Consider the following 14,463-nt stretch of genomic DNA (forward strand, 5'->3'; position numbering starts at 1 on the left):
TAAACTTGAGAATGTCATTTTTCACACATGCATGTGTTCTAGGATTATACTGGACCTGACTACATGAATATGAGCAAAGGAGGAGAAGCAGTCCACAGGTTCCATTTGAAGGTGTTTAATCTTTTGCTTGCAGTCAGTCAGGTGTCAGTAGTTACATGTCTACAAATGAAAGACAGCGAACATACAGGTCAAATTCTATCACTTTATCTGGAATAAATCAACAAACAATTCTAAATCAAAATCAGTACATACATTATCGCTTTAAATATATAATCATGGGAGAACAAACCAAGGAGATTAAATGTACCAATTAACAACAAAACACACATGACTTAAGGAACTATAATGAAATAAACGACACACTCAGGAACAAAGGTGAGAGCAGCTCAGCTGAAGGACAAACGGAGAATGAGCTCAGGACACAGAACAAAGAAAACTCAGGACACCTGTGTGAGCTGCCCAGTTCTCCACCTGTGCTGCTCAGCCCAGCAGTCATGTGACCCCACATCCCACAGGATACTTTAAGTATCATTTAAAAAGAAAATGCAGTACTTTGCATTTTCATCTTCACATACTCATGTGTGTACTCATCTACGAACATATTAAAATGATGATGTTCAAAGACTGAACCTGCTCTGCAGCGACAGTATTTAAACATAATGAACAAACAGTCCTCAGGCCACTGCATTTACATGTCACTGCGCTCTTTAGGGCTCAAAATGAAAATGCACTCAGTCCTCTCATTGAGGCTGGTCGTCAGTGAGGACGTCACTTCCCTGTCAAATGTCATTTTTCTGTCACTGGGGCAGTGGTTGTAGCTTGTTCCCTGTAAGGAAATGACCAGAGATGAGATTTAAAGATTTTTAAATGTATTACAATAAGTGATAAGATGCTGAGAGACAGTCTCATCTCATCAGTGAGGACGTCACTTCCTCGTCTCTCGTCACTTTGTCTGTCTGGGGCAGTGGCAGCAGCTTGTTTTACCGTCTGTGTCTTATATCAATACAACTCAATGGAAATTACCAGACATATGATTTAAAGAATGTATCTGTGGGCGTGAATCTCCATCAGCTGAGTCTGCTCCCTCTGCAGCTCCACCTGGATCCCTCACCTAAATGCACTCTTCTTCTCAGTCAGCGAGATCTTGAATTCATTTCAGATATAAAGCCTGTAAAATGATATGAGGTTGATGAGTATGTGATCACTTCCAGTGGTGATGGCACACACAGTAAACTCAGAATAACAAACCTAAATAAATGAAGGTGAAAGACCTTGTAAACATGTTTGTTGTCTCCATGTTGCAGCACTGAGAGTCACTCAGCAACAGTTTCACTGAGAAATCAAAGTTTAGGAGGATGTGCACACAATGAACGCGCTCGTGAACGCGCAGCGCCAGATCGAGGACGTTTTTCGCTCGTTCTCATCGCCCCAAGGCATTATGGGAGAGACACTGCTGCGCAGTCTCTATAGGCCGCATAACGCGGAAGTAACCCGGAAGCCACAAACTTTTTTCGGCGTATGCGCCAGGCGAGCAACTTGTATTGAACTGAATGGGCGCCATTTTTAATCCGTCATCCAGGTCTTATAATACATCCATGGTCACTTCCCAAGGAGTTTATTTTCTTTACTGTAAAATCCGTGTCCCGCCCTGCACACTCGGTGCCCCGGTGCTCCGTCATGTCGGGGACCCAGCTGCTCAGAGCGCAGGTCAGCGAGCGGCTGGCCGCGGCTGCGGAGGAGATCTTCGGACTTCTTGAGAAGACGATAGCGGAGTATCAGGATGAAGTTGTCCGCTCCAAGAGAGAAATCATCCGCCTGCACCAGCAGATCCAGCAGCTGAGCGTTTTAAAAGCGGGAATGGCGTTAATCCCGGCAGGTTTGTCTCACCGTCCTGCAGCATCCGGCGGGTTGCTATGTTACAGCGTTGCTGGGAAACAAATTGTTTTTAATTAAGTCGCAGGAGAAAGTAAAAACAGTGACCTCTTTCACAGCTGACTAAAACCGGTGGAGGACAGTAACCAAATACACTCACTTAACTAGTTTTGTAGTACTACTACTACTCCACTACTTTAGTACATTTATTTGACATTTACTAGATACTAGAAATGTTAGAAAATGATGAGAAATCTCAGTTATAATTTGGAACTGCTAAAGGTGACATACTCACATTGCTTGTTTTATTCAGCCAACAGCCCAAAACCCAAAGACACTCAGTTTGCTATCACATATGACAGTGACAGGGAAGCTGGAGCCGGTGAAAAGGGGGGTTACTCTCCGGACAGGTTGCCAGTCTATCCCAGGGCTGACACGGAGAGACAAATCACCATTCATGCTCCCATTCACACCTAAGGGCAATTTCAGAGTCACCATTTAACATAACCTACATGTCTTTGGATTGTGGTTATATGTGTTTATTTAAGCAGGAATTTGAAAGCAGTACTTGTTATTAGAGTATTTATGTATTGTTGTATTCATAGTTTCACCTAAGTAAAGGATCTGAATACTTCTTACACCACTGACTGAAAGACATCTTACTCGCACTTGTAGAAATATATTTTTGTCAGGTATTTGTGGACATTAATAACAGGTCTCAGTGTGTGACTTCTCTGTCCTTTAGACACCAAGTCAGCCTCTGAGGAAGCACTTCCTTCAGAGCAGCCAGACCAGATTCTGATTGTGAAGAAGAATGAGACCCGTTACCCTGACGAGGTTAAAGAGGAACAGGTGGATCTCTGTATTATCCCAGACCAGGAGGCTGATTCTTCTGAGGACGTGAAAGTCAGACTTTCTGGATCAGAGACCACTTCTCAGACTGACTGCCAGCTGTTCCCAACTTTCAGCGCCATAACTGTGACGCTGGACGACGATGGCGATGAGTGGAATGGGAGTGATGACTCCAGTTCGTACTCTTGTGATCCAAGTCATGGCGGCGATTTGTTTACGCCGCAGACACGAGCCCAGAATGACAAGAGGGCTTGTCGTTTCTGTGGCAAGAGGTTTAAGAAGGACTCTACTCTGATCAGACACATGGATGAGGTTCACATGGGAGAGAGGGCCTTTAAATGCTCTGAATGTGACAAGACGTTTGCTCGGAGGGATCATCTGGCTGTGCACTTAAGAATTCACACAGGGGAAAAACCACACAAGTGTCCGTTCTGTGGAAAATCATTTGCTCAAAGTTCAAATCTCAATGTTCACTTGAGGATGCACACAGGAGAAAAGCCATATTTTTGCAAATCGTGTGGGAAAATGGTTGCCCATACCTATCATCTCAAAACTTGTGGCACTACGGAGCCCAATAGGGAAAAGTCATTTCGCTGTTTGGCTTGTGGCAAAAAATTTCAAACTGTTTCAAAACTGAAGGCGCATGTGAAGATCCATGAAGCCAGGAAACCACACATGACTGTGTAGTCTTATGCCTGATTATAAGACTGAATTGTCATTTAATTTTCAAAACATTCATTATTTCATTCTTAGTACAAATCAGAAATGTAGGCAGTGATTCAGTGGGCAGGAACCTGACTAGCTCACACAGGTTTTCTGTCTGAAAACCAATATGGAGACTCTTCAGTGGAAAAGGAGAAGCTTTTACTATAAGCATGATGAATAATTGAGCATTGATAAGACGATTATAGCTTGAAGTGTGAGGATATCCAATAACTGGCTCTCAGTGATGAGAAATGAGGACTTAAGCTACTGCAGCACTTCATGCACTTGAGAGGATTTTTCTTCACAGTGTCGTCGTGGTGGTTCCTGTGTCCTGATTCCTACAAAAATGGAGCTTTCTCAGTGGAAGATCTGTTGGTTCATGAACAGCACGAAATACTCATGGTCATCTTGAACTTCTTTGTAAATGAAATAAAATATTTTTTTTCTGTTGTGTAATGATAACGAGTTTGTGTGATACTTGTAGTTTTTAAGTTGTAAATCTCTAACAATGACAAGCATGGATCCAACATTAGAAGCCAAAAACTCCCTGGCTTCATTCACCTGTTGTTACATGACAGCCATGTTTTAGTACAAACTCTTGGATTCTGGCACTTTCTTCTTACTACTTATGGATCCATGTTCATCCTTGCTTACTTGCACCTGCACTGCTTGCTTAAGACTTGCTTTAAAACAATGCCAACTTGTCTAAACATACATAATAAACACATTAATTATTATTTGAGTCATGTAAGGAAGATTGTAGCTGACTCCTCCCACCCTGGACACAAACTCTTTGAGTCACTCCCCTCTGGCAGGAGGCTGCGGTCCTTCAGGACCAAAACCTCTCGCCACAAAAATAGCTTCTTCCCATCTGCTATCAGCCTTATCAACAAGGCTAGAGAGCCCCACTGTTGCTAATCCCCCTGATCCTCAATTGCACCAATCACCAGAAAAAATTCCTCGTATGTGAAAACATACTTGGCAATAAAACTGATTCTGATTCTGATTAAGGCTGGACTCTGGAGTCCTTACCCTGAATTCAGAGTCAAATTTAATGACATGCCACTGATACTTTCTACCACTTTACTCCATATCATCCTCAAATGAACATGTCTAGTACTTCCCCTTCTACAGCCTTGAAAATATTCATAACCATAACAGTAAAGGAGCAGAATAGACTGTTAAAAGCTAAAAAAAGGGATGTGTAGGGTCAAATCTGCCCAGTGGGCAGCACACACAATGACAATAACGAAGATCGTTTATTTCAATGCGGAGTAACTCTCTGGTCTAAAAAGTGGGCCCCGGCTATTTCCCCAACCGCTCTTCGCAGCTGGGTAAATTACGGCTCCTGGAAACGGAAGCGGAGTGAGCCCTCTCGACTTTTTCTACACCCCGGTTCATACTTACAGGAGAGTGATGGTGAGAGGTGATGGAGAGCAAAGCTGCGGCACCGACAGACAAGAAGTGACGAGAGGGCAAAGTGGACAGGTGATGGTAAATAAAAAGCCGGAACACTGTATTTCAAGCTAGCAGTTAGCCCCGTTTAAATAGCATGCCAGTGTTTTTGACAGATAAACAGCTTTACTGGCTTCACTAGCTAGCTTGTGGTAATGTTAGCTAATGAGAGAGCGGGATACGGTTCGTGTTGTCGGCTTTGTCCCTAATTTTTAACACAACCTACATTAAATCATCCGTAAATAGCTAGCTGAGCAGCTTCATTAGCGGCTAATGTTGACATGGTTTCACACTCAGCTGCTGGTGTCTCTGTCTGTCCTGGATCAAGAGACTGAAGAAAATGGCAGTTGTGTTACTTAACTGTCACAAAAAAAAAAAAAAAAAGTCAGTTTGTTGTGTAAAAAAAAAGGCGGCAGTTCATGTGTGTTTGAGTTAAAGGATTAATATAGGCACTAATACCATGATCCTGAAGTGGCTGCTGTTCATCTAAGTAGCACAAAGCTGCGGATAGTGTGTCCTGTATCAGTTTACTGGCTGGAGCCGGTACTGGCTACTTTTTCCACTCCAGGATCAGCACCCACAGAGCAGGTTATATCTCAGTTAGACATAAATAAAGAGGATATGTAAAAGGATTAGATTGTTTTTCCCCAGTTTCCTCTATGTGGTGCAATCATGTGCAGCTTCCTCAATTTTTGACAATGGGCAGAAAGTCTCAACTTAACCATGTTGCCCTTTGCATGACTTCAAAATCCAAAGATATCTCATATAGTATCATACATAGAAGACAGAGACAAGTAGCACATCCTCACATTTGAGGCTGGAACCAAAAATGAAATGAGTAATTCATTATCAAAACTGCTGATGATTGCTTTTCTTTCAATTGACTAATCATTTAATCAGCCAGCTATTTCACATTAAAAGGGGATTGCTCCAGCAAAACAGAATATCAGTAAAACAAACCATAACATTTAAAATTTATATAAAAAACAAATAAATAAGCTTTGTGATTTGACAATGCTGAGATCTCGAAGCAGGTCAGTCCAGAGCTAAATTAACCCCATGGGCCCGTTTTATTGTTTAGGGTGTGATGCTCCTCCATCGAAGTTATTTTAGCAGTAAATCTTCAAACCAGTTATAGGAACAATCAGATAAAACATTTCTGAGGGACACTGGCTGCACACAAGTTGTTAGAATCTGAAATATAAACTGGTACCAGAACATTAATTGCCTTAAAGTTAATCAATAGAAACCACAAAGCAAACTTAAAACAAGCAGGCAAGTGATGAAAATATGTTAAATTCCCATTGGCATTCACCAGCATTTGTCTCCTGACACACTCAGAGTCCTAGAATAGACTGACAGTCTTGTGCGGAGCAATTACCATCAGCAACACACTGAATTATTTTCTCTACTTGTTCACAATGCTCCTTCTTCACTTCTGTCTCCCAGGTGCACGAGGCCTTCAGGTCCTGCTAGGAGAAGCCATGGAGTCATACGTCATGCCCTTGCACTCCTCCTCCCCTCCTCCACTGGATGATGACGGCGATGGGGAGGCTGGATCCGAGGAGGACGAGTTCGGAAACTTTGGGGGATTTTCTGCCGGGGTATCCTGCTCACCCCGAGGTTTCACTGATTCCACTCAGCCACCATCCAGCTGTGGGCAGCCGTCCTCTACCACTAAGCCAGCCACCCATCAAGCCAACTGCAGCTTTAATCACCCAGTTGAACATGGACATGGACATGGACAAACTGTGTCCACTGTGAAGTCTGGTTCCAGCAGATGCCAGATGGATGTGGAAAGGCAGGATTGTAACGCTGAATCATCTTTGCACCTCACAAATGGATATGCTGAAGGAGATCACAACTCTGGGGCTTCTGTAATGGGTACTTGCTCTTTCAAGGAGGAAACAGGGTTTGCTGATTTCACTGTGTTTACAGAGCAGGCAGCACACCCCTGGTGCTGTGGCTTCTCTCCCATAGGCAGCACAGAGGAGTGGGCTGGTGGAGTGGAGGGGACAACCTTGGGTGAACGAATCTGTGATCCAGGTCATGAGGTTATCATGGACTCTGAGCCCAGATCTCATTGTGCATATAAGGCAAAAGAAAACATTTGCACTAAGGTCAAGCACTGTGAGAACAGAGATGCAGCACTCGTGCAACCATCTCAGGACCACCATCAGTCTCAGGAAGCTGCAGAAGCTTTGGGATTTCCTTCTGAACGGCCTCATCTTGGGCAGGAGGATGTAAGCAAGCATGGGGACAGCTGGAGGGAAAGGAGGCGTAGTTTAAATTCTTTACAAACCTCGGAGGTGCAGGAGGATGGAGAGAAGAGTGTTTCTGTCGCTCAGACATTCAGCGTGTATGAATCTGCTTCAGAGGACCTGGCATCCTCCTGTGATGATTTGTCATTTGAGGGTGTTTCTGCTGACTTGGAACCAAATGTTTCATCTCTTGCTTCACAAGGTGATCAGACTGACTGGGACCAGACTGACGATGAGGATGAAGAACTGGGAATCTACCGGCATTCTGGCTCTTTTACCAACAGCAACACGGCAAATCTCAGCCAGTCGGAGGCAGAGAAGGGTTTATATCATTGCAACCAACCTGCGACTCAGGAAACCTCTGCTACCTCCAACCAGTCGCATTCTGTAACATATACAGAAGGCGAATTTGCAGACTTCAGTATTTCTGAGCATCACAGGGAACAAGGAGGTGTACAAACAGCTGATGAAAGGGTGCAGAGTTTAGGGAGCCTCCCGCCGAGTGACAGCTTTGCCGACTTCTGCTCAGCGCCCACACAGGAGGATGGAGAAGGGTCATGGGCGGAGTTCCAGGATCAGAGAGATCAGGAGGAGGGAAAAACTTGGACACAGGTCAGAGACCAAGTCAGCAGGCTTCAGACTGATACTGATGACACTGAGGAACAAGACAGGGTGGGACAATATGGAGTTTTAAGGAGAAACAGCTGTCAGGTGGGGAATATTTCACTCAAAACTGTCTAGTTGCTGATAATTATCAGTATACAGGAGGTATACAGGAGGCCACAGAGAAAACATAACTCCAGAAAGTGTCAGTTGTTTTATTTTGCAGGACTTGTAATGGATTACTCTCTCTGATTTCCTTTCATCATTAATATTGGTTGCTTGTTTGTCACACCCCAAAAAGACTTGACAAATGTGTCACAAACATCAAAACAACAGTAAAAGCTTGAAATCAGTCAAAAAGTAGGTTCAGATTTCTGAACTTCTGGACTGATCTTTTCCTCCCTTTCCGACCAGGCGTCGCTGTCGTGCCGTGTCCAGCAGCTCCTCTGGGCCAGTTTCCCAGAGATAGTGGTCCCGGCTGTAGAAGGTGAGGAGAAGCCGCTGAGCCTCAGTGCTCTGCTTCACGGCCGATACCTCCCTGAGGGTGAGGAGGAGAAGATGCCAGAACTCGGTGCCGCCCAGAGGTGAGGATATCCTCCTGAATTAGGAAGGTGGTGATGATATATTTAGTCTTTGACATTTTAACTTCAAAAGAGCCAGTTTTACTACTTTACTCTGTGTAATTATACCACATATAGTAATTAAATGTGTTAATACACATCAGGTTGACATGTTGTCAGTAGTAACAGTCTTCCCCAGCTGTCAGGAATCTAGAGTTACAAATTTTGTAAATAGTGCTACTTTGCGTGGCGTTGTTATAAATGTTGCCCTTCTTAGTATTTCAGATTCACTCTCATTTTCTTATTCTGAAAGAGTTATTAATGTTTTCTCTATATGTCTCCATTTCTTTCCTCACCATTTCTCAGCATTCAGCAGGACCTGTGGTGGCCACACCAAGATGTCCACAGCGCAGTTGGCCTCCAGTTTCAGTGGGGTGGTTCCCATACAAACAGGACTCTGCTCAGGTGCCTCGGTGTGGACACAAGGAACATTGTGAGTTTGGCAAAACATAAAAATTACTGTTTATCAGTCTAACAGCGTCTTCACCAGTAACTGAGTTAAAACCTGCATTGGCGGAATTTCAAGCTGTCACACTCCTGTTGGTTGGCTGGATCAACATATTGTTGCACTTACTATAAGTTGCTGTAGACAAAAATGAATGATGAACCAAGTTTTAGACTTTGGGGCTCCATCACTTTAAGTCATGTTATAGTGCAGCTTCCTAAAATGTAAAATTAGATGTATCTTAACAGTCTGCTTTTATTTTGTGTGCCTTTGTCCTCTGAAAGGTCTTTATCGGCATGAAGAAGCAGCCGGTGGCTGTGCCTGCTTTTGCATCCAACCTGGTAAGTCATCTGCAGGAAATGTGAACAACCAAACTTGTTTTTAGTGGGAGGAAGCATTGTAATGTTGTAAGAATACCAGTGTCAGTGGTGTGTGATGGAAGACTGTACAAAATGTATTTATTGTGAGAATATAGTGTGAATCATGGCAGCTTCAGAGCTGTTAGCTTTGTTTTGTCACTTTTATATTGCCATTTTTTCTATATTCTGTGTCTCCACTGACAGTGATGTCCCAAATCTTGTCTGTTTTTAATTGACTTCCCATTTTTATCATCCATCAGGGAATGCTAGAGCCCACCAAAGATTCTGTGCCAGCTGTCTGTTCTCCAGGACACACAGCAGTCACAGCACAAACACCTGCAGGGACCCGGACCCCCTCAACAGACTCAGTGCAGGTAAATGATTTGACTTATTTAAAAGAGCATAACACATGGACATATTAAGCTCAAATGCTGTTACAAATGATGTTTACTTGTCTCTCTGCAGGAGGCACTCCCTTCCAGCCAGCTGAACTGGAGCAGCCGTGGCCTTAGCAGCTCTCAGGACGGTATGTCCCCTCGCCGAGCCCCTCACTTCTGGGGCTGGAAGTAGACTTGCCCTTACACGGCTTCTTCTAATGAGCCAAAACTTTTGAGAGCTCCTCTGGACTCCTCCTCTTCTCCTCTGCCAGGGCATGTGCGCTTCTTTTCATTTCCACCGTGTTTCCCCTCAACTCAGTCAGCAGCAGTGACGACATTTTGTGGAAATATGACATTGTTATTCAACTGAATTTCCTCTCATGAATAACAAAGTTACATCCAGTGTTCAGAAATCATGTTGTTGTCATGATTTATGCAAACAAGAAAACTATCAGAGGTATAAGACCCAAAACTGGGACCAAAAGTAAAACAGATGTGCAACCAAACAGAAAATTACACATCAGTCGAAATTATTCCAAAACAGTTACAGGGGAAACACTGCACTGGCTTCCCTTTTCTCCCTCCTTCAGTTACTCTGGCGTTTCATCTTTACCTGCTGCCACCTTGAAGAAAGAATTTATCTCAGTATTTATCAGTCCCAGGTGTGAGGGGGAAACCCTGGGGTCTTCATCTTGAAGTGGTAACACCTGATATGGATGACGGCTACTTGATTTCATGGCTATAATACACACTTAAACTTAGCCTGTAAATCTGACAGTATCATCTAATTTTCTGCTTTATTTCTTTCTTTACATTTTGATGGAAACTATTTAGTTTAAAGGGTTTCATGGTGCCCTCAGTTATGTTAGTCGACTTTGGACAATTCAAAAAAGTTAGTGTAAAAAGTAAACAACACAGATAACAGGTGTTATTCTTTGCTCAGGAAAATTTTACTAAGTTAATTTAATTCAGATTTAGTACAGTAGTGTTTGTACAGTGTTTTCTAATTTATCCTAAAACATAAAATTCTAACAGTAATCATGAAGAAGATGTGACAAATATGACAAAAGAAAGACCAGGAAAAAAAGGATGTTGTTGGTGTCCTAGAACTTTTTTGCAGCAAGTCTATAAACTTGTATGTTGTTGCAGACAACATGCTGCTAAATCTAAATGTTTATTGGTTTACCACACGACAAAACCCACCATGATCTGAGTTTGCTTTTTAGATCAGTGACAGACATTGAACTTGTCAGTACAATCTGTGTAGCCACTGCATGTGTTTGAAGTGTGTAACATGAAAGTATGCTAAATAATGCACTGTGGCTTAAAGCTGTGCTGAGAGACTAAAAGGAAATGACTAGCTAAAAAAAACTGAATGACCATATTTAGTAAACGTGACTTTTTACGACAGGCTGTAGGAACTGACTGCCCGACTGTCAGTTCCATGTTTGGTGTTGCACTGTTGATTTGTCAGCATGCGGACATGTTTGTAGTTTGCGGGCTGACACATTGAGATGAGCGGCCGATAAACCCACTTAGGGAGCTGAGTCAACTGGTGTAGACAACACCAATGCTTAGATTCAACAGAGGCGCCTTCCTGAGTTAAAAGAGCCTTTTTTCTTCCCTGTTTCCATTTATGTTCAGTTTGAACTTCACTCTTTTGATCCATTCACACTGACAACCACAGCAAGACAGATGTTCAGTGATGAGATAACATAAAAGCATAAAGGCATCAGTATTGTCAGCAGAACAGTGTTGTAATAATAAAGTATGCGCAGCAGAGGGCAGTGAAAAGCTCGAAACATATTCACTGTATTTACTGAAGGAAAAAACTGAAAGAATTGAAGTCATTTAAATTCAGAGAAATCAGCCACAAATGCAAAGAATATGCACTTCATATAATTTAGTTATTTATTTATTTATTTTATTTATTATTTTACAATTCAGTCAAGTTAAAAATGGTGACATGGTGAAAGGAAGTCGGGTTTATGTGGCTTTCTGGTTTTTCTTTTTTACTCCTTGTGCACTGAAGCATACACTGTACCAGCATGCTGACTGGGATTAAATGTTTTATTCCAAAGCACCTCATTTTCAGAAAATAACTGATAAATTAAATCCACTTTTTCAGTATTTCATTACAGATCAAAGGTGTTTCTACAACATTTCTGTAACTGCAATTACAGTGTTTCATAATGAGTTGTGCCTTTATGCCAGCAATGATTTTCTTAAAAGTTCTCTCTTTTTCTTCAAATGGTGAAATTCTCTCTGGACCTATAGGTTGTTGTGTTTTTTATTTATTCAGATTTACTGCTCAAATCCAGATTTAATGCACTGCAATAAGGAATTGTGGGAAATCCTTGTAAATACTGAAATAAATCAGTTGATCCCTTTGCTTTGTTTTGCCTCTCTCTCTTCCCTCAGCTTTTCTCTCTTGCCAGAAGCAGCATCACTCTTCTCTGCGGTTGAATGCAAAGTTTGAGTATTCAAACTGCTACACAGCTTGCTGCATCAGTTTTTCTAAACAACACAAAGGATATGAAAACTGTTTAGATTTCCAAGATTCTGCTGAGCCCACTCTTTTGAAGGTGGCGTTACTTTGAGCGGTCGTTCTAGCTTTGGACAGCAAACATTTGATCTGACACGCACCTTCTACATAATTGAACATCTCTACTAATAAGAAGAAGAAAGTGTGATAGTGTCATATGTGAAGAAAGGTGAATAAAGCTTCACCGGTTTGATAATAAAAAAACATGGCAGTGTCCAGAGAGAAGTGGTCTTACCAGACTTTCTGTGGCCCACTCCTCAACTCTACTTTAGCCCAGCGGCTCGAAGCTACATGTTTTTATCAGCCTTTAGTAATTTACCTTCTCATCTTGCACTGATGTAGTAGTGTCCTGCAGGTGTTGTCAGTACACCCTGACATCACTATCAGGTGTGGTTACAGGTGCAACAGTACACAGTACAGTCTGCCACACTCATCAGTCATGCTGGGTGTGGTCAGAGATGCAAACAGACTTAAAACATTCAACCAGAGAGGGAAGTGAAAGATCCACTTTTTAACCTGGTAATAAATTACTCTTTAAGGAAGTCTAGTTTTTATATATTTGCATGTAATCAAGATGGAAGCTGTTTGTCAGAAGTGACTTCTGTTGTATCTTGTGTTACGTCCAGATTTTGTTTTAATGTGAAGTAAGAGTTGCACTCAAACAATAAATGAAAGGCAAGGAGAGGTTTCAACGAACAGCCAAATACTGGGGCTGTTTGGGCCAAATGTATCATGGTTAATCAGCTTTTGAATATAAATGTATAAATGTAGGTTGGACAACGTCAGCTTTGCATTGCTTTGTTTGCCGTGCCACTCTCACTCTCTGTCTTCCCACTGCCTCAGTTAAAGGAAAAAAACATCAGTCAGGAACATCCTTAATCTCCTTTTATGAAAAATATAAATTAAATCAAGCTCCTCTGTTCCTCATCACCCCACAACAATGCTCACTGCTGTCTCCCCCTTGCCAGCACAGGCTGCTCTGCTCTCAACCTGGATTATTTATGTCCTGAGGAGGAGAGCAGATCCAGCAGCAGCAGCCGTAGCAGCAGTCCTCCACCAGGTCAGCACGTAAAACTACAGAAATGTAGATTTTACAGGTTTAAAATGATGATAAAACTGTCAAGCAAGTCAGTATGCTGTTGCTTAATGCAGCTTGTGTGTGCTTATGTGAGTCTTCTTTGGTGCTTTGTCTCTGGTGTAACATGTTTTATGTGTGTTTGATATACACACACATGTAAAGGAGTTGACCGTGAGCTGTATGAGTTGACCATCAGCAAACTGGAAGCCAGCGCTAACAGCTGTCACCTGGAGGACACTTTGAGTCGCCTGATGTCTGCTGCAGAGCAGACCAGCACATCAGTTAGGTCAGCTCAGCTGTTACCACCTTGCACTTTGCATATTTCGTTATTTTCATCTTTTTAAAATTCAAGATCATACACAAGGATGTTTAAATACTCATGCTGTGTATGTGTGTGCTCCATAAGGAAACCCCAGCAGGATGAAGAGCTGAGTGCAGAGGCTGTCGGGGTGATAGCCGGACTTCCTAACCTGTCCTTCATGAAGACCAAGGTCCTCATGTTCCCGACCATCCTCGTACCCAGAGAAAGCAGTTCCTCAGTTTTAGAGTGATGTCTTTTCCACACACATTCATGCTCTACACATGCAGGACTTAAATACTCTGCAGAGATTGATCTTCCTGCTGCGGTCAAAACACTCCACCTGCTGGCTATCCTCAGCCTTAACCCTAAAAAAATAAGTAGAGAGGCAGAAGAACCTCATGTGTATCATCTCATGCATTCATGAACCTACAGTAATCCTCACGTGTTTTCCCTCTATGTAAATTTTAAAGTTTGAATTTTCTTCTCTTTTTAAGTTATGGTTATAGACTGTCAGCCTTTTAACCTGGTCATTTGGTTCCTTTTTTTTTTTTTTAAACAAGCTTTTCTTTCTCTTGTTTTGCATTAAAATAATTCCACAAAATGTTTGAGCGTAATCTCAGTAGGCTGATTTGAGGGTCTGCAGAAGACATTTGAAAATAAAACAAATGAAACTCCTCTAGTATAACTCACACTGGTGACTGTAGTAATATAGTATGATCACTGAATCCTCATGTAATAATGTAAGTACTCATCGAGGTGTCTCTAGTCACAATTTTGTTGTCATTTATATCTAAATTATAACCAGACAAACTGCTGTTTAGGGTCAGTTTGGATGCAAACACTGTGGAGGTCAGTGGTGATTGCATTTAAACTTGTTCCAAGCGATCCCACCAGTGCATATTTTAGTGGCACCTGTATTGGGACACATTTGCTGTGAGGCCTGTGAATCTGAACACACTTACCTTGGAGGGAGTTCCTGTCATTTGAACG

At 42.3% G+C, this 14,463-nt stretch overlaps 2 protein-coding genes across 6 annotated transcripts; both read left to right on the forward strand.

The window, feature by feature from the left end:
- The first annotated feature begins 105 nt into the window (after positions 1–105).
- On the forward strand, positions 106–3,885 carry LOC139622604 (zinc finger protein 180-like). The gene is made up of 2 exons (XM_071479998.1): positions 106–1,876; positions 2,618–3,885. The coding sequence occupies exons 1-2, from the start codon at positions 1,678–1,680 to the stop codon at positions 3,409–3,411; spliced, it is 993 nt and encodes a 330-aa protein (XP_071336099.1). The 5' UTR covers positions 106–1,677; the 3' UTR covers positions 3,412–3,885.
- Positions 3,886–4,688: 803 nt separating this feature from the next.
- LOC139622605 (aftiphilin-like) lies at positions 4,689–14,076 on the forward strand. Of its 5 annotated transcripts, none has more exons than XM_071480002.1 (10): positions 4,689–4,923; positions 6,334–7,757; positions 8,163–8,332; positions 8,675–8,801; positions 9,098–9,154; positions 9,433–9,546; positions 9,638–9,698; positions 13,068–13,154; positions 13,335–13,458; positions 13,579–14,076. In XM_071480002.1, the coding sequence occupies exons 2-10, from the start codon at positions 6,369–6,371 to the stop codon at positions 13,721–13,723; spliced, it is 2,274 nt and encodes a 757-aa protein (XP_071336103.1). In that variant the 5' UTR covers positions 4,689–4,923; positions 6,334–6,368; the 3' UTR covers positions 13,724–14,076. The 5 variants fall into 5 exon arrangements, 4 of the variants coding, with proteins under 4 accessions (XP_071336103.1, XP_071336100.1, XP_071336101.1 ...); XM_071479999.1 differs by having other exon boundaries at positions 4,696–4,923; positions 6,334–7,856; XM_071480000.1 differs by having other exon boundaries at positions 4,696–4,917; positions 6,334–7,856.
- The last annotated feature ends 387 nt before the right edge of the window (positions 14,077–14,463 follow it).

The sequence above is a fragment of the Trachinotus anak genome, unplaced genomic scaffold (genome assembly GCF_046630095.1).
Source record: "Trachinotus anak isolate AG129_WGS33_773 ecotype Australia unplaced genomic scaffold, CSIRO_AGI_Tana_v1 ptg000007l, whole genome shotgun sequence".
Taxonomy (NCBI): Eukaryota; Metazoa; Chordata; class Actinopteri; order Carangiformes; family Carangidae; genus Trachinotus; species Trachinotus anak.